This window comes from Taurulus bubalis, assembly GCF_910589615.1.
Source record: "Taurulus bubalis genome assembly, chromosome: 8".
NCBI classification, from domain to species: domain Eukaryota; kingdom Metazoa; phylum Chordata; class Actinopteri; order Perciformes; family Cottidae; genus Taurulus; species Taurulus bubalis.
In genome coordinates, this window is record NC_136596.1 from 13,635,332 (window position 1) to 13,662,113 (window position 26,782).

Here is a 26,782-nt window from a genome sequence, read left to right on the forward strand (position 1 = left end):
GTTTAAAGTTGACATATGTGACCATAGTAAGAGAAAACAGACAAAATAACATTATGTGGATGTAATGTAAGAGTCGCTTCACATTGTTTTTTTTTTAGCTGGATAGATACTTTAATTACTTTAAGTTGCAGTTTCAAGACTTACATTGATGACCAATGGACCTCTGGAGACTGAGGAGAACTCAAAGACTCCTCCAGGGTCATCGTTCTCCATGATGACAACCTCTCTGCTGGTGAAGCCAGCTTTCAGTATCTGATTTTCAACATTACTCCTAGAACGCATACACACAAATAAACAGTATTAGATCATAATAGAAAGTGACCACTCAAGTCATTGCACCTACATTGTGCAGTAGATGAAAACTCTGAAATGAAAATGTCTTAAGACTTTTTCTTTTGTGGTGTGTTTTGAGCTTCGGAAACATCAAGTGATATCAAATGAGAAAACAGCTCAACTTTGATCTAAACTTCCTCATGACTTCCTTGTATTGTGTGATGCATTTTAATTATTGACTCCATATGTTGTATTCCTGCTGTTTAGGCCACTTTTAATAACAATGTCAATCAAGAGCATCCCTGCATCTTTATTGCTCCACTGGGCTGGGGGTAGGTAATGTATGTGTGTGTATGTTGAGAGAAATAGGAGCCAAGTAAGCGCCACATAACGAATAAATTAGAGAGAAAGACATGACAGAATGAACAACTCCAAAGAAAAGGTCAAAGCCAAGACACTGCATGCATACAAACACTAACATCTTTAAAGTGGGACACAATCAAGCTTGGCTAAATTAGAGTGAAACACATAAAAAAGATTCTCTATTTGCCCCCAACAACCACTCTCCTTTGGGTTCCCTTTTTTCACACCATCACTGAATCCACCCACCCTTCCCCCCTCATCCCCTGGTCAACCAAAGACCCCAGAAATCCTGAAGTAGGCCCTTCCCAGAAAAACAAAGTCTTGATTCACGCCACACAAAAGGCCCAGGTTCATTCCACTCTCCACTTACCCAAAGTACACTATAAAGCGTGCAGTCTCCACCCTACAAGGGAGGAGTGGGAGGGAGAGAAAGCTGCCGTTCTCATCAGAACATAGACTAACAGATGAACCCACCCCCAAAACACCACCATAAACACACACCAAAGGAGAAAACAAAAGGAATGGGATGAGACAGCACCCACTTAGCCTTTCCAATTACACTGGACTTGCTCGTTGTATGAGATGGGTCGAAGACATTACATACGTAATATCAGCTTCACATTCTAAATACCAAAAGGTTTATGTATTACAGTTGTGTTTATGGGCAGAACAGAAGGGTCTAATATGACTCGCAGGTAATTAACAAAAAAACAATAATTATGTTGGTTAACGATAACTTTTCCAAGATTTGAATACCCTACCTATCCAGAGTAAGCAGTAAGGTCTCGTTGACTTCAGGGATATTGTCAGCCATGATGGTAAAGTTGATGGTAGCATCACTCTGCCCGGAGAGGAAGACCACAGAGCCACTTAGAGGCTCCAAATCTTTAACACTTATCGCAACGATATTGTTTCCAATTGGTTGAAGTCTCCAGAACACTTCAGCCTGACCGTCTGTTCCATCACGGCGCAGGGGAAGGCTTACCTGCAGCACCAGACATCAATCAAATTAACCACCAATACATACTGTATGCACATACAGAAAGATCAAGTCAATAGAGACAAGCATCATAGAACTGATACTGTTTGCATCGCTAAAACGGGGGTCATATCTTACTGTGCTGGTATTGCTGTCCTCTGGTTCATAAACCACCACCGTGGTGTTACTTGTAAAGCCAATTTCTCCATTAGCAATGTCAGGGGTGACAGTCAAGGTCAGGTTAAGAGGTCCCCCAAACAGTGGGCTGTTTGACTGAATTGGGGTGTTTATATCAACCAGCTCCAGTGTTTTCAACTAGGGGAAATAGAAGAAACAGTGCAATTAATTGAAGGCTCAAACAGGTAGGATGTTACTATAATAATTAATTTATCAAATATATAGATCTTTCTTTATCATCTAGTTATTTCTGTTCTGTGGCTTTTAAAGATGTGTTGAATGACCTGTTGGTGCTCCATTAACTCCTATAATTAAAGTTTCACTGAAAGTGTGTGACGTGATTATGTTTCTAAAGGATGCGAAGGAAGCCTTTCTTTAACTTTTTGCTTGCTTTAGGTGGTGTTGTTAGTTTGGACAGTTGGGCAAATCCCATAGCAACATGGCAGATTTGAGTGCCAGTGTCAAACCGTTCACACATGTAAATGAGGCACTTAAAGTCTGGATGGCACGGATTGGTCACAAGTGCAAACACAAACAGCAAAAGCACATTTTGAGATATGCATTTGCATAATGTTGAGAAAAAAAAAAAAAATATTTATATGTATTTCATCCACATGTGTGCCGCTTACTGTATGTGTTGCTCTGTACTTTGTTTCCAGCGTTGTTACCTGTATTAAGAAATGAGCTCCATTCTGCAGAAAAGCATCATTCCTGATTGGTAGTATGACGTGGACCATCCGTTCACGGGAAAACACCACCTTAACGGACCTGCTACCATTCAGAACCTGGTCACCGGCCAGTGCCGGGTCTATCGGGCCTGCAGGAATGTAGAGGGCGGTGAGGGCCATAGACACATCACCCAGTGTACCACCTTCTCGTAGGAAATTTAGCGAAAGGAAACGACCCTCAGGTTGGCTCTGGATGCTTTGCTCTTTTGCTGGGTCAAAACGAAAAAGCCCATAGACATTGTCACTGTCCTGGATGTAGAACACAATCTGGGGGGGCAGACAAGATAAAGAGTAGCAATAAAATTAACAAATCCGCATAAGGATGGAGAAGTGTACATATATTACATTTTGACTGTTGATTAACTATACCCTTGCTACTTATTGCCTCAAATAGTCCCTTCCTGTTGGTCTGCAAATTGCCCCCCAAAATCACAATGAAATGAATGCTTGGGTTGAAGCTATTGATGATTAATATTATAATATGCTCATATTTAAATTGAGTACAATTAGCCTTCTATACTTTGCTTTGTTTTTACAAGTTTGACAGATGGGCCTTAGTTGCACTGCACTGCTTATGGGGTACAAGTCCAAGACATGTGCAGTTCGTCCCCTGTGCTGAAGGAAGCTGATTGATCTTAAGGATGTGAGGGAATAATTGCAATGAAGCCCACATTTACCATCAATTACTTTGGAGGATGTTGTTGTGCATCCTGTTTTTGTGTTACTAAGATTATATCTTGGGTCACGAGAAGAAGAAAGGAGAGGTGAGGAACAGGGAGAGGAAAGAAAACAAGTAAGACTGAAAGTAGTCAAATAAAAGGGCCCTGAGCTAACTTTAGAGTGGCATCCTCTTTAATTAACTCTGCTAAGACTGCTAGAGTAGTTTTTATGAGCATTTCAACTTAGGCTCATTCATTTTCCTGAAGCCTGCACTTGTCTGATGCATTCCCTGGCATGCTCACAATAGACAATTTACAGCTCAGTGTAATGTCTGTGAAATATCTTTAACATTAAAAACAATTAACGCTGATTGACTTATCCGACTGTGATGCTTTTTACAAGGAATTTCTGCTGAGCCTACTCTCTCTGTACAGATGCCAAAGTGTCCCTATGACCTCACAACCTGAGGTGGTGTTCTGATGTGTGTTTGTATGTGACCAAAGCAGAGTTTTTATGCGTCTCATCTCATGCCTTCAATATAAATAAGGCTTAGATCTGCCCACTGCTTTCACACATGGCCAAGAGTCTTGGACAAAGATGGAAGCTATAAAAAAACCTGTCACCACTTCACCCACGCATTTTAAAAAAGAACACACAGACACCACACACACAGTGTGCCTGATGTTTCCGCTTTGTTTTGATTCAGCCACATTAAGGGAACACCCACAGAGCAAAGTGACACACTAAGGGGTTGACTTTTTCAGAATGTGCCAAGTTTGCCACTGTGACTTACAGTAGGCACACAAACACTCACACATGCATAACACATGCACAACATCTGGAGGTTTTGTTCCCTAACAAGTGCAGCCTTCTCAATCTCTTCTCTCTTTGATACAAACCCACTATAGCAACATATTAAATAATAATCATTGGCCTATCTAAGGTCTCCTCAAAACTGACCTCCATTGGTTCGTCGACCTCCGCATTTCCAGGTAAAGTATTGTTTTGCAGCTTGAAAACAAAAGCCTCTGCTTCTTCAGGTTGATCGTCTGCCACAATGTTGATGGGAATCACAGCTGTCACCTGACCAGCAGCAAATCTCACCGTCCCCTCTGAAGGCCTTAAATCATCCGACACTGGAGAGCGGTCACTGGAGTTTCTACTGATGGACCAGTTAGCGGACACGGCACCATAGCTGCCTCCATTTCTTACAATTATGATTCCTTCAAATCTGGGGGAAATGATTGAGGACGGTTAAAGACACAATAATCTTGGATGTTTTTCTTTGTATTATGACGCTCACATTGTATCCATTTAATGCCAGATAATACATTTTTTCATGGTCACACTCATAAACATTTGTAAATTCCCCAACCTCTCTGTCAGGTCTTCATTGATGGTTATTGGCTGAATGACTGCGCTGCTGCTGATTGACAGGACACCATTAGGCTTATCATTGGGCTCAATGGTCACTAGCACAGCATTGGGTGATATGAGCACTGCATCTCCTCGGATAGTCTCCTCCAGCAAAACCAGGTGGAAGGATTCTGCAATTTCTGGCACAATGTCATCACTGATTTCGAACAACAGGCTGGTCTGGTAGACAAATGGAGGGAATATAACTGTTCTGACTGGCTGTAGGTCGAGGAAATCCACAGCTGGTGTGGCGCTGCCCTGTCCTCCACTGCTCACCACCATGTAATCGACAGAGACCTAAAGACAGTATAGTACAGATGGTTTATATATATTTGTCTTAGGTTTGTTTTTTCTGCATCAATATACTATGTACGTATGTATATAAAAATGTATATATATATATATATATACACACACACACACACACACACACACACACAGTATATAGTATACTGTATGTCTATATAATTAACGTTGTTGTGCCCTATTCTTAAAAGTCAAAAGCCTAGGTAAATAAATAACTGGATTGAAAGTAAGGAACCTCTGTGTCAACAGAACCGATGAGTGGACCATCCTCAGTCAACCGACCACGGGTCACATTGAGGGCAATGATTCCAGCGGACTCTGGTACTGCCATGTTAGAGCGGGAGAACCGCAGTGGGCTGTCATTACGCCGGATTCTCAGCTGGACACTGCTGGCATTGGGCTTGAGGAGGGCTCCACCTGCCACGGTCGTTAGCCTGACTGAAAACACCTCATCATCCTCTGGGATCTGGCCAACAAAGAAAAGGAAACACATTCACATACAGTTGTAAATCGAATGCAGCTGTTTCAAAAAACCTGATTGCCCCTTTCAAAAAGGTGTCCTTTAAAAATGTAAAACTCATGAAGACAATTTGGATATTATTTTCAAATACTAAACATAAACAATTATGAAATAATTATGAATGGATGGATGAAGTGACAGGCACAAGCTTTGTTACGTATATAATTCAGCGTTAAATAAGGAATTTGTTCATTACCTGGTCATCCTTAATGAGGATACTAAAGTGCACAACAGCCTGTCCTACAGGAATGGTGATGTTCCCTCTGTCTGGACTGAGGTCATCAATGGCAAGGTTGGGACCTTCAGAGATCTGAACAGGAGAAGTCACAGTGATGTTCATACTTCAACATGCCCATGTACTCTATGCGGCTAACTAACAAGATTGTATTCAAAACTCTTAAAACGAGCCAATATGTCAGAAACATATATACAACACTGTCTGTCAGCGACTGTGAAGCTCATTGTCTTTGGGTTGTTAGTACGATGTACAGTTCATTGCCCTCTCACCTCAAAGTTTACGTTGACAGTCCCATATGTTCCCTTTTCTCTAACTAGGGTGAATGGCACATAATGGTTCCTTCCTCTTGGTTCATCGACTACAATTTCTTCAGTCTGAGATGAAAAGAGATTGAAACAGTGAAAGAGACAAAGCATAGTTCATAGTCAGTTCAATTTAATCAATTTGAACACAATTTCTTAATCTCAATCTGAAACGAAGAAAAATGTCATATTTGAAAGACTGCAATAACACACAAAAACACAAAGTATTAGTTGTTGTGTAAATTGGACATGTCAAATTTGTTGTTCAATCTTCTCAATTTTGGAACTGCTACACAATTTGTATCTGATCATTACATAATAGAGAATAAATCTGTTCTAATCTCAGTGTTTTTAATTTGATATATTTTACTATGTGTACAGCTTTGGCAGCAGTACTTCAGGTAAAATGTCATGCTCACAAAGAAGTGAAGTTTAGTTGAAAGAGACACAGACACAACGTGATCGTAGCTGTATAGGCAGCTATAACAACTACATTCAATGGCAACATGGAGTAAATATCTCATAAAATGTCATTGTTTTTGGAAGTCCTTATTGTGGTCTTAAAATTTTGAAATTGAAATCCCATTTTGCATTTCTTATCAATTTGCCATGACCAAATAAATTCAGGAGAATGCAAATGGAGAAGATATAGAAAGCAAATAAATGCAAAACAGGAATTAATTTAGTACTCTGACAAAAACCCATCTCCCAAGGCCAGTAGGCCTTTATTGATTCTAAGCAAGCCAAATCATTATCCAGCATCTGAGACTAGCTGGGGGTGGTAGGGCAAACAGTTATACCACAATTACTATGGAAACACTATAAACTTCCACTAATAAGTGAGTGTTGTTGTTTTAATTACGTCTGGAAAACCACAACCACTAGACGGTCACTTCTACCACAATACTCGCGTGATTAAACCACTCTTAACAATGGTGGGTCCAAATAACTCCACGCCCGATCCTTTACTTTCTACTACTACTTACTAAGATGGTAATTAGTCGCAAATGCAAGTGCATGCCTATGGTATAAGTGCAGGTTGGTGTGGCAACAGCAAAGTTTCCCAATATTGGTGTCCACAGGCATTTATGAAGGATTAATGTTCGTTATAATATAAAGTGGTGGACTGTAATGGGTGAAACTAAACTGAGGGAACAAATGGATACAAGATAAAGGATGGATAAAAGACGTGTCTTACTGAGTTGAAGCCAACTATTCCAAAGGCGTTGTCATTCGACAGGATTGTGATGGTTGCCTTATTTGGTTTTCCCAGTGTCACGCCATTCGAGGAGCTCTGGAAAGCAGGGAGAAATGAAAGGATTAGATAAAACCAGGCTATACAGTATGTACCTGAAGACATCTTAACCTCCTCGGCACCTGTACTCATGTGAAAAGCCAGAACGCCCTACTTATCTATTGTCTTCACTTCATTTCTTTACTTCCACTGAGAGGCCCTGATGAGAAGACACTAAGACAGGAAGTAGTGGTCGCAGCCTGGTTAATTTGTCAGGTTAGCTCACAGCAGGACACATCCTCAGGACTTGTGCTGTGCTCTGTGATTCGGCACTAAGACCTGACAAACTCACAATGATCTCACCGGGCTTAAAAATCACACCGCAACTTCACGAAGGCTTATACTGTGACTTGTTAACGCAACAAAAATAACCATTACCTATGATCTGTGCAAGGAAGGTTTTACTCATTCTGAACACCATTTAAGTGAGTTTCAAATAGTTTCACAAGCATCTCATGAACCAACTGTGCTGACAACCACCATGTCTGAGCTAGAGTGCACAGGCTTCCAACAAAACTTCAAAAATTCATTCGCAACGTCCAAACTAACTAGTATATGTGCATGCATTGTGGATAATGATCTGCTATGAGAGTCTTAACATAGTATAAACTATGGTTTACAAACATAATTTGCTCCCCAAAAACAATGTCTCAGCTAAACACAATCCAACTGATAGCTATTACTAAAACAGCATGCAAGCATGTAAAAGTGTTAAGGTTAGAACAGGCAAAGGTGAAAATGGAAACAAGAAAGTGCTTAGTGCCTCTTGCATTCATCACTCTATTCAAACAGGGCTTTTCCCAGCTGTATCAGAGCTCTTGTAGCGGTCAATTCACAGACACAGAATCCACACGCTTTGACAAAGCCAAGCCACTGGCCGAGCCAGGAAGCAGCTCACACACATTCATCTGTGCCCAACAACAAAATCGTACTCAAATACACAGTGATTCGCGCACACAAATCCGTTGCTTAAAAGCCAGCTTTGTTATATGTCTGCAGAGCTACATAAACCCTGCCTCAACATGCAACAACCCACTGTGTGGCTCTTCTGTTTCTGCCCAGCACTGGTAGGCTGCACCTGTTCTGGTCCACAACAATTCTACAGTTTTTATATAACTTTATAAGTTCTGTTCTGTCATATTCACTTTTACAAATACAATATTTTCTATTAAAACTGACTTTCACAGATGTAATTGTCAGAAAGATAAATGTGCACTGATCAACCCTTTATTTATTACTTGCGCTTGATCTATGACACCCCTTGTAGTGCACATCCATCCTCCTGACAGTCCTTTAGAAAGCTGATAGGGTAGCATTTGGCCAACGCTTTGTCTCCCTTGTAGTGTAAACAGAGGGGCTAAGTGGGCCTCATCTGGTCTTTCACTCTGGTAGCAGGCTAAATATGGGCTTTTGCTACTGGATTTTAACCAGATGACACAAAAATGCAGTGTCTTCTCAAAATGTTGAGAAAAAAAGGCACTCTTGCTGACAGCTGTTCAGACTTGTTTCCGTTTTATAAATGTACATAGCTGACAATACGTGATTCACACTGACCTTTATCTTAGGTCTTTTAGTAAGCAATAATACAGCAAGACGAGGCCCCTCTAGCTCATCAATCATACTTGACAGCTAAAGGCTACATGAAACCATGGAGATAGTCTCTAGGTGTAAGGCATCCTAGGCTATGATTCCTTTGACAAGGAGTTACAATGTATGCCCATTAAAATCATTTTCAAATTTTAAAACATCTTTAGCTTTTATATACTAGTAAAAGCACAAAAAAAAACTACAAAAGAAAAGATGGAAACCATCTGTCCTTTTTTAAAGATCTAAGAGTAACTGGACAAGAACAAAGTAGCTCGTTGCATCTTCTCCTGACACGGTGTGTTTGGTAGTGCCAGCAAAAGTTGTGAAGCCATTGATTCATTGTAACAGACTGGGCTTTCATCAACAATAGTGTGTCAATTGCAATGGTGAATACACAACATATACAGAAATGAAATCCTCGGAACGGACATGCCCATCAAAATCAATGGGGATAGTGAATGAGTGAATCACTTTAATCTACTGTGTGGTGGGGCTTTGGCTGTCAAAGTTAGTTTATTTTCAAGAAGGTGTCTTTTAGTGAGGAACCTCAGAAGCACACACAATGTTTGGCCCCACCCAGGTTGCCCTGGTAAAGTCCTATAGAGCACACACATCAAAGACCTTGGAGCTCAGAACCTCCCAGGTTTGCAATGGCTGCTGCTTCCTCTCCCTATTGCTTAGTAGATGGGGTTAGGGTTTAGGACAGTCAGGTGCAGAATTAGAACAGTGGGACTTTGTTGAAAGAAAGCTTGGAGCTCCAGAGAGAAGAGAGAAAGGAGTGTGCGAGGAAGTGGAGAGGGGGTCATCATCAATTCAGAAAGAGACATCGGAGAAAAAAAGTAAGCACACACAGACATACTATTGCCGACAAACAATGTACGTACCTGTAGTGTAAGGTTGAACGTAAACGTCTCATCGGCTTCAGGCAAGTCATCATCTTTCACAGCAATGAAAATGGTCTTGTTGGACTCAGTGGACAGCAGGAAGGCTGCAGCATTAATGGATTCAAAGTCCCCTGTGTTGACTCCCTCTAGCTAGGTAAAACAAGCAAACGTTCAATTGTATCACTTTCCGTTCAACTAAATTCAGGCTTCTTTGTGTGTTTTCATTTTTTCTTTGTTTGAAATACTTTTTGCATTTATTTGAAATTGTAAAATGGAGAGAAACCGGAAAGGCACAAGAAAGTTGGAGACAGCATGGCACAAAAGATCAAAGATGGTTTTGAACCCAGGATGCTGCAGGAACATGATTTGTGCCTGGGAAAATAGGAAAATAATAGTTCCATAGGTCTTTACAACAGCATAGAGAAGAAATTGTATCCCTCTCTCTCGCCTTCCCTTCTACTGGTGCCTTTATCTGCTTGATTTTGAGTTGCTTGATTTTGAGACTTTCTGTTCCCAAGATGAAAGCCTGATATTTTACATATTAATACTGATATTAATACAGCAACTCAGGTATAACAGTTCATGTAAGAACCCCCCAAACACACTGCACTGGGCGTCCAGACACCAGAACTGTGAGCAGCTGACACTAGCCCCCACTTGGAGGACATAAAGCAAAAATCCACTCTGTGACTTAAAGAAAAACAGTTTCACACTGGGTCTGCTTACTGGTCTCTCTGTTTGTCATAGATTTTTATTTTTTTTTTTAAAGGTAATTGTCATTAAGTTCAGTTAAATACAAACTGAATAGATGACTTGACAGGTTGATGAGTATGGATACACAATGAGCCATCAATGAAAAGTTTATCCCGGGTCCTACCAGAACCAAAGCTGTCACATTGACTGGGTCTCCCACTCTCTCCACAACCAGTCGGATCACAGCTGTGTTGCTCTCGTTGACAACAAAGTCAGTCTGCCCCAGGAACCGCAGTGTGGCTGACTCAGATGCAGTGCCAGGGGTGGACAGAGCCAGAATCAACCCAGCTAGCAGGAGGGCAGGGAGCATTCCTATAAAAAGGGGGAAGCACATGAACAGAATATATTTGTTTTAATGGAGTAAAGGTTGAAATAATTGGCACATATTGAAATAGAGCAGAGGCAAATACGAGGATATTTACAAATTGGTAAAGCTACAGAGAGTTTATTTTTTATTCATTCAGTGTCATAAAAAGAGAGGCTTAGAGATATGTGTGAATACTGCTCAAATTCAGAGTAAAAAATGTAGAAGGAGAGCTACACACAAACTCATCAGCCCTTAGAAATTAAAAAAATATATAGTCAGTATAGATTATACAAAATAAAATGAATATGATCTACAAGCAGAATTGAGTGTTCAGATGTTCAGATTCCCTGGCTTTTGAAAATGTGCAGCCATACTGGCTGACAGGCTAGCTGGTCATTGTGGTCTAAATTATTACATTATTATTCCATAATTTCAACAGCGTCTGTCCTTATGTTGTTACAGCGGTAAAGCAGTTGTTGTTGAGTGTATTCTTCTTGACCACATTCATTTAATGTCATACCAGAATAAATCTGATCTTTCAAGTAGTTTCAGTAGTTTAGCCTCCTTTTCAATTCTGCCTTGTGAACACTCTCTTTTCTCTCTAATCATCTTTGCTGGTCCTTTGCTCACTCCAATCATCCTCCCTTTGCTTCTACACCCCTATTCCCGCCACTTCTCTCCTCTTGTCTCTTCTGCTTTCCATAAACTCTCTCACCCAGAATAATCCTAAAACTGGATGAAGACACTTAGACAGTTGTCATGGTTAACACAACAAAACAACACTGCATGACAAATGAATGGAGCCAGCTAAATTGCAGCCAGTCTGTCCTGTCTCCCCTTCTTGCTGCCTCTTATCCACCCCATTCATAACCTGCACCACACCGCCTTGCCAAAGGTAGAAACACGTAAGGCCTGTAAAAAAAATTTATAAGGTTGAAAAAGAACATAGCTACGATGAATGAATGCATGTTGTTTGGTACTTTTTTCGAAAGCAAAAATAATTTAGGAAAGTTGGCAAATATCCCAATTTTCATATGTTCCATTACTGTTAAATCAATTTGAGTTATTCTCAGCAGTAGCGGGTGTTTAAATAGAAACCATCCATCAATCAGTTAGTCAGCTACGAGAACAAGACACAGCTTTAAAAGTTGTTGGTGGACAGCTCAAGTCAGAATCAATTAATGCAGATGTTATGTGTGTGTGTCTGTGTGTGTGTGTGCGTGGGTGCGTGCGTGTGGTGCCAGCACTAGAGAGATTCCTGGGAAATACATCAAAAAAGGATTTAGAGTTGGTGGGGCTGGACAGTGGGGAACATAGGGGGAGGCTAAGGGGGGTGAGAGGTGAGTGTGTCGCTGGACAAAGAGAATAAATCCTGTTATTCGCCCTGCTCTCTCTCCCGGGGTTGGGAACTTCCTGCAGTGTAAGTCCACCCTAGTCAAGGCTATACTCTCATGAGTAATAGTGTACCTGGGGGTAGGTGCAGTTTCAAAGCATCTGGACACATGCTAGTGACTCCTAGCCTGCCTAATTCAGGCAGCCTACCTAATTCAGAGTCATATTGAACAGTAAAGGCAGTGGCACACAGCGTCTGTTTTTTTTTTTGTCATATAGAATAAAACATTTTTAATTTAATCTCTCTATTTAATGTCTGTTTTCGGTTTTCCGAGTAAAAGCTCTGACTTCCCACGCACTATTTCGTAAGTAAATCTTTGTGCCTCAAAACCTCACCTCCACAAACATTGCTTGAACCACAATCTTCTACATGGATGGTAGCAAGCAGTTTACGATAACAACATCCTTTTAACCTCCTCTTCCAAAACTGAGGGGTGGTCCTTTTCGCATCCACTGATGCTGCACGCTTCCTTCAAAGGGCCTAATACAACACAGATGCTGTGTGGATGGCACAGGTCTGCTTCATAAGCAGCAAGGCAGTTCTTATGCTGGCATCATGCGTTGTGCCAACCCTGACCCCGGGGGTTATAGGAGGACCAATGATCTGTCTGCCAAAACCAAAAGTGGCATGCAGTGCCTGGCACAGATCTCTGACATTGATAAGGCTGGGATTAAGAATCCATGTAGAGAGGTCCACGGTAACACTGCTGTATGCATGCACGCATGCATACAATGAAATCTAGTAATATTTACACTGTTCAAATAATGCCATATACGTGTGTGTGTGTCACACACACAAACACACACACACACACACACACACACACACACACACACACACACACACACACACACACACACACTTGCATGGATGCATCCACCAGAGCTGGCACAGTCAGCAAATGCAACCAAAATTCAAATGCTGGGTGATAGGCCAGGACACTGGAGAGTTCTGAAATGCATGAAAACACACTGTCCATCAGAAATATTGTGGCCCTAACAAACAGAAATTGATGGCTGGTGCCAGGCCTGTAGGACATGGCGCTCTAACAAGCCACAGACAACTAAAGAGATTTCACGTTCTAAACCTCCAAAATTGCTTTTATTGACTTATTCTGTGACTCTAACCTCAGTTAGCTGACTTTTCTTTTATATTACATTACTTTATTTCCTGGAACACACACAACATCCAATAAATATGTAATACCCACTATATATATACCATCGGCTAATTTTGTGATGCTCATCATTGTATTCATCGACACCAGAAAAACTATGCATTGACAAATGTACTCCTAAAAAAGTAATTAAGCTCCAATAAAAATCTACCTTTGGTCTGGAACAAACTGAATCCTTCTTCACAAACAATTTGCTTCAAAAGTTGTAATTTAAATTATATTACTATGTTAATAGGCCTCGACCTTGAACCTGCTTTCATCATAAAAATTTTTGTCCAGTAAATATAACTTCCAGCTAACTTCTTTCTTCTTTTCAATATGCAGTCATTTAGAGTTATAGGCCTCTTGCACAAGCATGCTTTGTGCTTGCCAGGAAAGTATCTTAGCGTGCCATTAATTCCACTCATTTTACCGTCTAAGCTCAGATCAAAGCAAGAGAGAATTATGCATTGGCAACACAAAAACATATGTAAATGTCCACAAAATTGCATGTATACTTCATCTAGAGGACCGCTTCAGTATCCGCTTCTGATCTCTCTCTGTTACACATCTAATCGATGATCTTAACTCCTTTTCCTGTGTCTCTGATGGATAGCTCATCACCAGACAGCCTTGCTGATGGGCTCAAACGTGATGAGCGCTATGACCAGTCAGTGATACATGAGTGCTGGTCACCTTTCAGCCCTTCTTAGAGCAGCCTATTGGTGTAAGGAGCCTGGTTCACAAAAAACTTTGGATAACTTGCAGACACAGCACACACTCTCGCGCACACACACGCGCACACACACACACACACACACACACACACACACACACACACACACACACACACACACACACACACACACAGATATATTGGATATCCCTGTCAGAGGTGCTGAGGTGGTGTCTGGTTGCAGGGCTGCTCCTGGGGTCAGTGCACGGCGCTGATGCCTCTAGGGTTTCTACTGACAGTGGTCTCTGTGTTGCAATCTTTAGCATCAATTATTCACTGCAGGCCTAAGACTTAACAGTCAGAGGATGATAGTAAGTGTGACACTGCAAGATTCACTGTATAGCACGTGCCATGTACCGTCTGTGGTTATGTAACCATGGCTGTTGACATAAGTATGTAATCATGCGAGCTGCCACAGGCATTCCTGTTTTACAGTGAGAGATTAAAATTGTTAACTTGTCCTTGTTAACAAAAAAATATGCTTCCATTTTTGTCTCATTAAATACATAACCTGTGATCCCGCTTTGCTACTTTAGCTCTCTGGAAGCTTCTCGGGGAAAACAAGTCTCTACTGTATAATCATAGTCAAGGACTTTGCTTTTATCCTTGTTATTTCACTGAGAATATTCTGTATTGGAAGCTTTAAAAGGGGAAAGCAATACTCTTACTTCCTTTTTGGTGGAGGATGTGTGTGATAACAGTCTGTTGAGTTTTAATCAAGGGCTTTCCTATGAGGCCTCCTTGCCCAGAGTCTTCCCTGGTCATGTAACGCCCTTGGTGAGGAGTAGTGGTTATATCTGGCAGTTAGTCACCCGTATACACACACACACACACACACACACACACACACACACACACACACACACACACACACACACACACACACACACACACACACACACACACACACACAGAGAGAGAACGTGATCTTCAGTTGTCTGACCACTGGGAGGCCTTCCGTGGGATCTCATTCATCAATCTTACATCTCTGGTTGGTGATCTGGAGTCAGTGTGGCCACAAAAAGAAACTGCTCTGTCATTAACCTCAGCTAATATAACAGTGTTCCTGGAACGTTTGTGTGACTCAGGAGAAATTCACGCTACAAACTAATCGAGCAAACAATCAGTTTGACTGATACTGACTGAGATAAACAAATGAGTAAACAGCAACACAGAGGCAGATGGTGTGGTTGGCAGAAAAACATACAAAAAGAGGGGGACTTGCCTTTGTGTATATCAATCTGTCTTCATATACAATGTATGTTGTGACTGCTCAGCCAATTCTTTGGGGATTTAAACATTTGAAAATGGAAGTGCCTTGTGGTCGGATGGCTTGGTATTATTCAGAAGCCAGACTAAATATGAAAAATGAGCAGGCAGAAGCAGAGTTTGCTTAAACTCGCTCAACTTTCCAAAAAGTGTTTATTAATGTAAAGCCATTGATACCTTAAACACAAATTAAATAGAGCAAATCTATTAAACAAAAAACAACTAAAAATGCTATAGTGTTATTTAACACTCTTCTAACTCTTCAAATCTAAGTCTATTTTCCAAAACCATGGTGCCTCATCTGCTCTGTTTATTGCATTGTTTTCTGTTTGAGCTCCACTTCACGCTAAGCGATGCCACCAGCCCAATGTGTCTCGGGCCCGACCACAGAAACCACCCACCGTCCGTTCTCAGCCCGGCGTAGCCGCGGCTGCCATACACGGTCAACTCACAAGCCCATAATTGCACTTCACATGTAGTTTCTGGCCTAGTATTTTTAGATTAGTGAATGTTCTCACCATACAAAGAAGTTGGGGGGAAGAAATTAAGAAACTTAATAAGCGAGTAGAGCTAAAACATACATCATTAAATCTGACAAAAAATACTCGGTGTTACTCACTTGGCTTATTTTGGAAAAATAATTATATTTATTTTAAAGGAGAAAAACAGAAAACCTACCATTTTGTTCAACAAGAGGGGGAGAAATATTTGAAGGGAAATGAGGATGGCAATGTGCTGAATTTCAGCCAAATTACACCATTCCACACAAGGGGGACTAAAAAACACTTGAATTCTCTAAAGAACAAAAACGCATGAGGTCAGCCTTCCAGCTATTGTCAGACAATACTTTTCAACCAGGCATTTCTCCTTCAGGGGCAAGAGGCTGCCAATCAAGTGTGCATTTTACTGTGAAAAAAGAAACAGAGAGAGGGAGAGTTTTGTCTGAGGTATTGTCCCCAAGGCCGTGGTCGGCTGCTCTTAAGTTGAGCCAATGGCATCTCGCATCCCTAACTAAAAACAAGACTTTTTTTCTTCTTCTTAGTGGGAAGTAAGGAATATAGAAAAAGAAAAGTGGTTCCAATTGAGTAGGAACCAGTGCATGAGCAATTTAGAGTGTTTTCCAGTTCGAGCATTGGCTGACTGATTAGCCTGTACGACACAGAGGGATGGAGGCAGACAGAAAAGCACTTTCCGGGGATTAAACAAGGTTGTGCTCTCCACAGCCTCGCACACCAAAGGGCCACATTAGAAAGGGTATTATTTCATTGCATGTAACTAGTTGGGCTTGGATGAAATGCTAATTGCATTTCAAAAGAGTTCCCAAAACAGAGAACGGGGGAGTATTTTCACAGGAGAAGAAGCGGGACTTTACGATTCACTGACCAGCACACTATTTTAAGGAGCAGGCTTTTGTTCACTTGTGCTCCTTTCTGTGTTTTTTCTGTGCATTTTAAAAATTGCCACAGTCCTCCATTTGTTTGTTTTTCCCACTTTTTGGCATGCTGGCCTCCCATCCAACAGAATCCAAACCATCCTATTCAGACCCTTCTTTTCTCTTGGCTCTACTTTATCAGCACACACATCCTTGGTACAGTAGGTGTGGGAGAGCCCCTCTTTCAGGTCTTTGCAGCTTTGGAAAACTAAGGGCCAGATGGCAGGATTGAGGAGGAAGAATCCCTGAACAAGTGTGGTCAACAGATCCTAATTGTCATACAGAAAAATAATAAGAACTGTTGTGCTGCACATTGCTTTCATCTAGCTGGTCATTAAGCGTGTTGTCAGTCCCACAGATTCAGAACAGTAATGTTTGTTATGAAGAGAGTTACACATTGTAAAAAAACAAAAAAACACAACATGTGTTTGAATCATATTATGCACTGACATAAACACACAACAGTCAAGTTATCTTATCTTGTGTTAAATGGCATTTCCATCTAATCTAAAAGAAGAAAAAATCTGCAGTGCTTCACAGATCACCCAATGAAAGACTAGTTCTCATCAATTGATCCTGATCTGGTGAGATGTTTCACTCACAAAGCTATGATCTATAATGCAAGGCACCCAGAGCCAGTGAATGAATACATCTTTTTACAACAATAAACACACCCTGTCACCTCTCAGCCATTCTCAGATCAACCACCCCCACCTATTGAAGGAATTCCTCTGTCATGACTACAGTACAATGAGGGAAGTGAGAGATAAACAGAGAAAAGAAAGAAAGAGGGCTGGTGTAAGGGACGGGGCAGATGGGGGCAGCGGAGATGAGTGTGTGTGTTTGTGTGTGTGAAATATTACATAATGGGTCAGACACACGGATAAACAAGGGAGGCGGATAAATGAGTTTGAAGGGTAATGAGTGAACTAAGGATTTTAGAAGATTGATCTTAAAGTCAGTGAACTACATCAACAGGTTTTTGTTTTAATAGGCAGAGGCAAGAGGAGACCCTTCTGTCTTTTTTTTTTCTCTCTCTCTCTCTCACTCTCTCTCTCACACACACACACACACACACACACACACACACACACACACACACAAAGACCCTGGTGAAAGGCAATGGCGGTACTAACAAAGAAGGGAAGGGTATAGGGATGGATAGCCAAGATGTCGTTACAGTCAAACATGAAGTGTGACCCACTCAACCTGACCAGTCTGAATTAGGACAAGAAGCAGGGGCCATTATGGGATGTGTTCCACGTGGCTCCCCAAAAAACATCTCGGCGAGGTGAAGTCATGGGGATTTATTGCCCTAGAGTGGGACCCATGTGGGGGTGTCTGCGCGTTCAAAGAATGGGATCAGTGAAGAGCAACCAAACAGCGTGTTCATTTATCAAATAAGGCTGCAGAGCAGGTTTATGGCTTCATAATAATAAGTCATTCAATGATCAAAAAAATATAAAAAAAGGAGAATTCCTGCTTTCAATAGTCCACAAGACTTAATCTAATTTGTACAAACTACAGTCTAGCCAAGCTAATGTGAACCAGAGGAAACAGCCTTCCTAAATGTTCTTTTATGTTTCACTGTTTTAACATTTGAGAGAGAGATGTTGTTCTGTGTGCTTCCGGCTGATTTTCCATGCAGTTTGCAAGTTGCACTGAAACATAGCTGCTTTAGTTTAACTGGATGTATGCAATTACCATGAATGTGATGAACATATTACAAACAAATTAATGTCATAGATTAATCAAATTATATTTATATTGGTATTATTGTTAAACCCAATAGAGAAACTAGTAATGTGATATCTTATACTCATCACAGCAGGTCTAGGCTGACCTTTCTGAGGCCACCGGCTTTACTAACATCACAGGAGGTCAGAGTTCAAGTTTGATACGTGAATAGAAATGCTGGGCAGCTGTGGGAGGGCACCTCATCGCCCTTACAGAGTTCAAGATATAACAATGAGTGTGTGTGTGTGTGTGTGTGTGTGTGTGTGTGTGTGTGTGTGTGTGTGTGTGTGTGTGTGTGTGTGTGTGTGTGTGTGTGTGTGTGTATGAAAGTACAATTATGAGAGTTGACAGGAAGGTCATGGCCGAGGTTTTGCTGCAGGGACAATACTAGCATCCTCTCACCATGTAATATGCGGTCGGTAAGGCCCACTGAAAAGACCCATGGATTGTTGGCCATCGCTGAGGGTCACTACTTTCCTGTCCCTCAGCTCCAAGAACAACAACTACTAAAACATGATATTGTCTCCTGTGAGTAAGCATGAACTGTCAAATTATTTTATTAAACAACTAAAATCCTGAAGAACATTAAAAGATGTATTTACGACCTGAGTTTGTCCACTCACTAAATCTAAAATCAGCTTTATCAGGGTTTTCTATATGTTGGCACACAAGTTAAAAAACTAAAGCACTAAAACTAAATATTTTCAATGATATGGCCATGGTAAAGATCACTTAATTCAGATATGTTCCTGTATTTGCAATTTCTTCTTTGTGTCTAGTGTTTCAAAAATAAACTAAAATAAGCATTCAGCGAGCCCAGTCAGCTCACAGCATAGTGAACACGGTTTTGATGTTTAAGGTATAGGAAGGGAGGGAGCTGAATGTGATTATTAAAAAGGACGTTATAAGCTGCAGAAAACATGTAAGAATGCAACCAATTAACTTGTGTTTCAATATAATCACTATGAGCAGTAATATAGAACTACTTTCGATCACAGAAAATAGAGTATAAAGCGCAATCTTTCAATTCAATGTTATAAATGTCCTTCATTCACAGAACATATACAGACATCCTTTACACCTCTTGCCCCCAACAGTGATTGATGGAGCACATATCAGCGGAGGCAGGCACAGCCTGTTGCAAGGCAGCATTGAGAACTGTGCAATCATCTACTATTTCCCTGTATTCCAACACACTGGGAAGGCAAGGCTTCTCATTCCCAGCAAGCATCAATCTCATTCTGTCTGCAATGTGCAACACTTCAACATCTTTTCATCAATCTGTTTATGGCACTGTCCCCTTTTATACTGCACAGCCATTAGATGGGTGAGACAGATCTAGAGAAAGGCAGGCAGTAAAACAGTTTCCGCCCAGTGAATCACATTCAGACCCTCACACAGGCGACTGGGGGCTGACCCCTGCCAGGCGATGACATAAACACTGACAAACAAAGGACCTCAGCCCTGAGCAAGTGTGGATCTTCGAGTATCTAAATCTACAACAACAAAAACGACTGACTGTGGCCACCGGGTTTGGGATGATGGAAATGGAGATTTTAGGTTTAAGGGAGATAAAATGCGAAAATGTCATGGCAAGTTGTTCTGCTTCTTTACAAACAAAGGGGAGGAACTGCTCAACGGATCCAATAATGTCACCATTTTATACAAAGATATAGACCAGAAACATTTCACAGTGAAGACTGGTGCTATGAGGAGGAGCAGGTGTAAGTGCTGAATGGATACAGAAGCAGCACCCTCCCTTCCTCCCAGTGAGAAAAAGGATTTAACAGAGCTGTGGCACCACAGAGGAGGCAACAAAAGAGATTTGCAAGGGACGCACCAAGATGACATCATGTCAAAGCAATTAGAGATAAGGTGGACATATTCAATTATTCAAGAAAAGAAAAACCCCACCCCATCAAATGGTGTAAACTATGGAGCCTGCACATCTGCGTAAAATACGCAGAGAAGCAGCAGCACAATGAGGATACGAGCACCACTCATTGATTTAACAGTAGCAGCACATGTGCGCAACTTTAAGTGTGCCAAGATTACTTATGGCCCGAGTAAGCCTCTAGATTAGTCAACGGAGCCTTTATGAGAGGGTCTCCAGCTCACCATGTGTGGCAGTTCCCCCCTGAATTGTTGTTTTATTTCAGTGGGAGAGAAACCCACACAAAGCGCAGTAATCACACTGGAGATCCTGGATGTAACCATGGAAGCGTTTGTCTCCGTCCTCAATGGGCTGCCCGGCCATTCATTTACTGATTGCGCTGAATCAATATTTAGGCTTTTTTTTAAATTTTATTAGCTGCTCCAAAAGAGATTTTTGGCACAGTGCAAAAAGAAATTAGCAGTGGCCAACCACTTTTAATCGTTTTGTTATAGTGTTATACAATATGCCTGTTTGAGCTGTCTGGTATAATTGATGAGGATCGCTATACTCATTTGTTTCTTTTATTATCTGCACTATAAATACGCCACTACAACGTCTTGAGTGACCAATCATTACTGACTGGCTGAGTGAAAAATAAATCGGAAACGTCTGCATTGTCCTGGAGACGGTGTAACCATGTGTCACAAAGCGATATATTGCACCCAAGTATTTCTATGAAATGACCCAGCAAAGTTTTGCTGGTCGCCACATATCCACACTATTAGCCCGAACTCACAATGGCAAACACAAGCACATTTAAAAAAGAGACGTACGATGGATCATTTCAACTTACCTGACACCTTCCTTGGATTCTCTGTCCAAGATTAATTACTATGATGTATTGAATGCTGATGATAACATCGATGAGTCCTCTCAGAGACTTCAGCTCCTTCTCTTCTCACACACCATCCGATAACTGCTACTGAACTCGATGTGTTCCTTCGGCGGCTTGGGGATCCCGGTGAACTGCATGGGGGTGAAGCGTGTGTGTCATCTAACGGGACTGAAGCGAAATAACAGAGACGGAGATGTTGCCCGGTCTGTTCGGGACCTTCTCCTCTCGCTCTGTGAACCCCTGCAGCCACGTGAGAGCTACCGCTGCTGTACACACAGACAGACAGACAGATAGATACACAACTCACTGGTCCCACGGAAAGATTAGTTTGCAGCTACTCGGGGATTCCAGCTCGTCTCCCGGTCGCTGCCTAATGAGACAAGATGTTTTAATCTCATTTGTCTCTCGCTCAGTGCGGTGGTGGACAGCGCCACCACGTGGCCCGAACAGGCATTAGGCGTCCAGAGGAACTGCCCTGTTAGGACTGATCTCCCCTTTCTAGTCGTCACTCACATGAACTCTGCAAATGTTTACTTCTTTATTTAATGTATCCAAAACTAGCCCAAACGCAAGAATAGTGAACAGCTAACGCTAACCTAGTTCAGCGAAATGCATCTCGTGCATCCTTGCCTAGGTAGCCCATCATGTTGCTAGCTGTCACTATAAATATGTATCATCCTAAATATGTCCCCGACTAACATTACATGATAAGAGAAGCAGTGCTAATGTCACTAACTCTCATTTAAAATAGGCATTGATGAAAATGTACTTCAGCCTTAGGCATAAAGTAATTTTAACTCATGAATACTTAAATGTATAAGCTAACGTTAGTTGAGTTTACCTAGCATTGGCACACGTATTACATTTGAATTAACATCACAATTAGTTTAGGTATACGGTAAGAAATGACCTTGGTTTGATACGGATGTGAATACAAATGTATGACTATAATAATAATAATAACTTAAATCCAACATTTGCAATTCTGTTGGTTCCCATGTGACAATCCTAGCAACTACTAGCCTGACCTTTAGCGCCATCTCGCGGTTAAAATCCAGGACTCTGTTGGTGGTGACGTCACCACGTAAAGGTTTTCTGTTGACGTGGCGTGAGCGGTAGCGGTTCAACAGTAGCTAGCAGGTAGGGAACTAAGCGAAAACCAAGGTGAGACCGGGAGATAATCTCGTAGAAGTATGGATATTATCCAGGTCAATTGATTGATCATTGTTCACATATCTCAGGTAAAGGTTATTGTTGACGACGTCATCCTCGTATGCCATTCATCAACTGTGACAATAGACCGATAGAAATGTACAAGCGTTACTAGTCGAATAACATAAGGTGGACGCTAGTTAGCACTAGCCTGGCGTTAGCCTGTGCGAATGGCTCTTAGTTTGTGGATGTGGGCTGTACATCTCAATCTTATCAGCACAAGACCAACGCGGCCGTTCATTTAAGACATCGCTTGATTGGGGGGGCTTGTGTTTCTAAGGTCACGTCGTTATTCCTGCTGGACGACGATATCGACTTTAGTGGAGCAAGAGACTGATGTGTAGCATTAGCTATGTTGTTTGTATAGCCAATGTCTTCATTATTATTTGCCAAGATGGTATTTGAACACAGTAACTCTTGTAAGATTCACTCTACTGTGTACTCGATAAAGAAATGCGTTTCGATTGTGTCTAAAGGCAACGCATTAGACCGCCAGCTGCTAACTTGACTAACATTACCTCACGTCTAAAATACGTTAGTTATCTAGCTAGAATACAATCTGTTTTGCTCATCGCAGTTGCATCACTGCTTACGTTAGGTAACGTTATCTGTCAAGATATCATATTCGACAGTAATGTTCTCTTGGTTGTAGTGCTGAACGAAGTAAACATATGTTGCAAAAAGAGAGGACATTAACACCTCAAGGAAGTGATGGCTCCTTTCCCTTAAGCAGTTGAAACTGGTAAACAATGACATCATAGTCCCCTGCATAATTAGCCAAAGTATTATTGCCTCTTATGTCAAGTTGTCAGAGGCTTGTGTACCTGCCATGAACGCATCTTTTTTTTTACAGCATAGCCCTCTTATGTTAAGCTATTCACCCCATTAAATGAGAATTTGGTGTGACTTAATGAGGAACTTATTAGTTCGGGGAAGTTTTCCTTTTTAACTTCCTTCAGAATAACAGTATTTTGTACTTAATCTTGTCTCTGCTCTTCCCAGTACAGTGAAGAAACATGTCCAGTATAAGCCAGCACTATGGTTTCCAGTCAGCCAGCATGGTGCAGCCTGCCAATGGCGGTCATGCCTATCTGTTTGGAAACAATGGCTCAGAGAATGACCTGTCAGAGGAGGATGGGGAGAGCTATGAGCTGCGGCCACGTGGCAGAGAGAGGCTAAAGAGAAGCACCTCCAGAGAGAGGATGGATGATATTATCTACCTGATCAGAGATATCCAGGAGGGTGACACCCTGAACAGCATTGCCCTGCAGTACCATTGCTCAGTACGTTTGTGTGTCTTTCTTTCTTAATCTTCTTGAAGAGTACGCACTAAACTCCCCTTCATTTTTAATGTTGAAGTAGACTGACTATCTTTTTTTATTGCATAACACAGATACACAAACATTTGTTGGCCCTTTACACTAACAATTAATGCCATTACTTTTATATTAATTAACTTACTGATTAGTCTGGTAACTAGTGTTGTGCAGGTCTGTTTTTATAATTCTAGAGTCCCAAATGATGTCTTCAAATTCACTACTAAATTACACCAACAGTATTACAGTGTATTGTAATTGATGTACAATAAGAGACAGAGCGTCATGAATATCTAGATCTGAGACTGAACATTGACATGTCGTCTTTGTACCATTGTTACTGTATTTCATGATTTAAAAAAAAAAATCTTAATGAAATTAATCTCATTTTAAATTTTCTATTTTGCCCACAGTCTCAATGAATTCACATTTTCTCAATTACAAACTAAAACTCAGAAATCTCATCAATCCATTCATATTCCTCTATGCCATCCTAGGTCTTTATAAGCCTGAACTACCCGGTTGTAACAACAAAAGAGACAGACAAGTTAAGGGTCACAAAGTGTTGGCTAGAATTAATATTTTTATAGTAACAATGTCTCAAGGGACAATGTAGTGATGAACCCACAGCGATGTATCACCTGAATCTGCGGCTCCCCTCAACTTCACAGCGCGTTTCTGCTCATTGTTAAGCTTATAGACTCGCTACTTTGCTGTTTTGGTTCAGTCTTGCAGCTCTCATTGCGATGTTTTCAGCCTCAGCAAACAGCTGTTTTTACCCAAATTGCTCAAAAACCCCATTGTACGCTACCCGCTCAGCACTTGACAGCATACGCAGCTAGCTCAAATTTGGTTTGTTTCAGTTGCTCTTAGTGACAAAAATATATAAATTACTCTTTTTTATGAACTACAACCAAAACACTCCTTGGAGGTTATTTGATTGGGATACATTACTGTATGTAACGGGCCCTTAAGAACAGTGCATTTTCTAATGAAGACCGTCAGGACATACCATAATCATATGCACAATATTTACTTCTGTGTATTAATTCAGCTAGCTTTACATTTATCTAATATTTTCTTGTATTTAATCATTTGTAGTATTTCCTACATTCTGATTGACTCCAGAATATTCAGACCACACTCGATGTAAGATAGTAGTTTGGCAGTAAGCAGCATCGTAAATTCATCTTTCTCCTGTGTTTATTAGGTGACTGATATAAAGCGTGCCAACAATCTCTTGACAGAGCAGGACTTCTTTGCCCTGCGGTCAGTCAAGATTCCTGTGAGGCGCTTCAGTGTCCTCACTGAGACTCACAGCACTGGACCTCTCAAATCTGCCTCTCCCTCAGCTGCCAAGCGCCTCAACCAGATCTCACCTATTACCCCCCTTCCCTTCGAGTCCTCCACTGACTCTTCCTCTTCCACCGACAGTGTGGAAGGATTTCTCATGGAGAAGGACAAAGACATTGAGCGGCTGGTGAAATCTACAGGTCCGTCTCGGAGCAGTCTGAATGAGGTTGTGTCCTCTTTAACGCTACAGCAGCCGCTACTCGGCGAAGTGGAGTATAAACCGGTACAAAGAAAGGACCCTTATTATGGGGCAGACTGGGGCATGAGATGGTGGACAGCTGTGGCCATTATGCTGGTTGTTGGCATTGTCACACCTGTGTTTTATCTGCTGTACTATGAGGTTCTCGTGAAAGCTGACGTCAGCCATCATGGCATTCCTACACAAGCTCATGGCAACAGACCTCATGAACCTATCCAAGGTAATAATTTAGACCTCCCTGTTGAAGACAACAAGGCAGGGGCTGGACCTGGACACAATGATGATAATAATAATGTGGTTAATGGGGATCCACAGGGACACATGGACAAAGCAAGAGACAGTCAACATGCTGGGCATGCGAAAACATAAAGGGATTATAACTTTACAGACAAATTTGTTGCTAACTCGGACTTATTCAAACTAGGTGAATGTTCCCATTGTTAAGTAGTTTTTTACACTTGATACATCAATGCAATCTGTCTGACAAGGACAGTCACTTTGTAGTGGGGCATTAATTTTTATATGATTGAGAAGCTAGGAATAAGGGTGTGTCCACTGTCATTCCTTGTCTGTCCATTAACAGTTACATGCTTTTCAACAAGGAATAACAATGGGCTAAAAACATTTAGCTTTGCTGAACATTTTCGAATAGACATTTGAGTTATCATCGGTGTAGCCAATAGACTTGAGGTAATGTTTTAGTTATCTATGATGCTTCAATCTCAGCAAGCTACACAGACTATATCCAGGGAGACAGACAGCAACACGCTAACCTTTTGTTTATTAAGCAATGGCAGTAAATCATAATTCTGTGGATTTGGCTTGTATGCAGTTTTCATTCAGTTTCACTGCGAATTAATTTGTTTTGCAATGTTGGAAATTGTGCATTTTGCCATTTCCTGGGAAAGTGTGATTGCTGCCATTGAATTTAATATAGAATTAATTTATTTCAACACTTAAGATACTTACACTATCAGTATTGAGAGGTACCAGTTGAATTGTTTCTAAATATCCATAAAGGTGCTTGAATTTTTCTTACCTTTAGCTTGCCTCGAGAACTCTTTTTCTCCATTTCAAAGCATGGTGAGGAAATTGGGAAATGCACATTATTCCCACAACTCATTTTTGTAATTATGTGATATTTTAGACTTGGTTATATACCTCTTTTATTGTATCCCCATTTTCACTCGATACTTTATGAAAAAGCATTACATGTTTTGACAGTATGTGCCTTTCAACCAGTGGAAATGTGCCACAGGCTGTAAAATAAATAAATCTATTTTGAATAAATTATTGCCATTGTGCACAGTTTGGCATTTCTTATTTACACACGTCTTTAAAAAGGCAAGCCTGCCCCTCAAGACCACACTGACAATAAAACAAAACTCTCACTCTGCTAAACATTATTTGCAATGCAACAT

The 26,782-nt window shown here is 41.1% G+C and overlaps 2 protein-coding genes across 2 annotated transcripts in view; one reads left to right on the forward strand and one right to left on the reverse strand.

Annotated features, from left to right (window-relative positions):
- adgrv1 (adhesion G protein-coupled receptor V1) overlaps nucleotides 1-10,790 on the reverse strand; it is a gene marked incomplete at its 5' end in the record, with an annotated part of 90,227 nt that extends 79,437 nt beyond the window's left edge. Inside the window, 12 exons of the mRNA XM_079221680.1 lie at nucleotides 145-271; nucleotides 1,398-1,621; nucleotides 1,754-1,930; nucleotides 2,461-2,787; nucleotides 4,141-4,411; nucleotides 4,556-4,893; nucleotides 5,138-5,368; nucleotides 5,619-5,732; nucleotides 5,930-6,034; nucleotides 7,161-7,256; nucleotides 9,728-9,877; nucleotides 10,605-10,790. Coding sequence (XP_079077806.1) covers nucleotides 145-271; nucleotides 1,398-1,621; nucleotides 1,754-1,930; nucleotides 2,461-2,787; nucleotides 4,141-4,411; nucleotides 4,556-4,893; nucleotides 5,138-5,368; nucleotides 5,619-5,732; nucleotides 5,930-6,034; nucleotides 7,161-7,256; nucleotides 9,728-9,877; nucleotides 10,605-10,790 — 2,346 coding nt within the window. The remainder of the gene's footprint in view (nucleotides 1-144; nucleotides 272-1,397; nucleotides 1,622-1,753; nucleotides 1,931-2,460; nucleotides 2,788-4,140; nucleotides 4,412-4,555; nucleotides 4,894-5,137; nucleotides 5,369-5,618; nucleotides 5,733-5,929; nucleotides 6,035-7,160; nucleotides 7,257-9,727; nucleotides 9,878-10,604) is intronic.
- A 12,719-nt stretch (nucleotides 10,791-23,509) lies between these two features.
- On the forward strand, nucleotides 23,510-25,730 carry lysmd3 (LysM, putative peptidoglycan-binding, domain containing 3; the record flags this gene model as incomplete). Its single annotated transcript, XM_079222394.1, has 2 exons — nucleotides 23,510-23,776; nucleotides 25,020-25,730. The coding sequence occupies 2 exons, from the start codon at nucleotides 23,510-23,512 to the stop codon at nucleotides 25,728-25,730; spliced, it is 978 nt and encodes a 325-aa protein (XP_079078520.1).
- Between the last annotated feature and the right edge of the window lie 1,052 nt (nucleotides 25,731-26,782).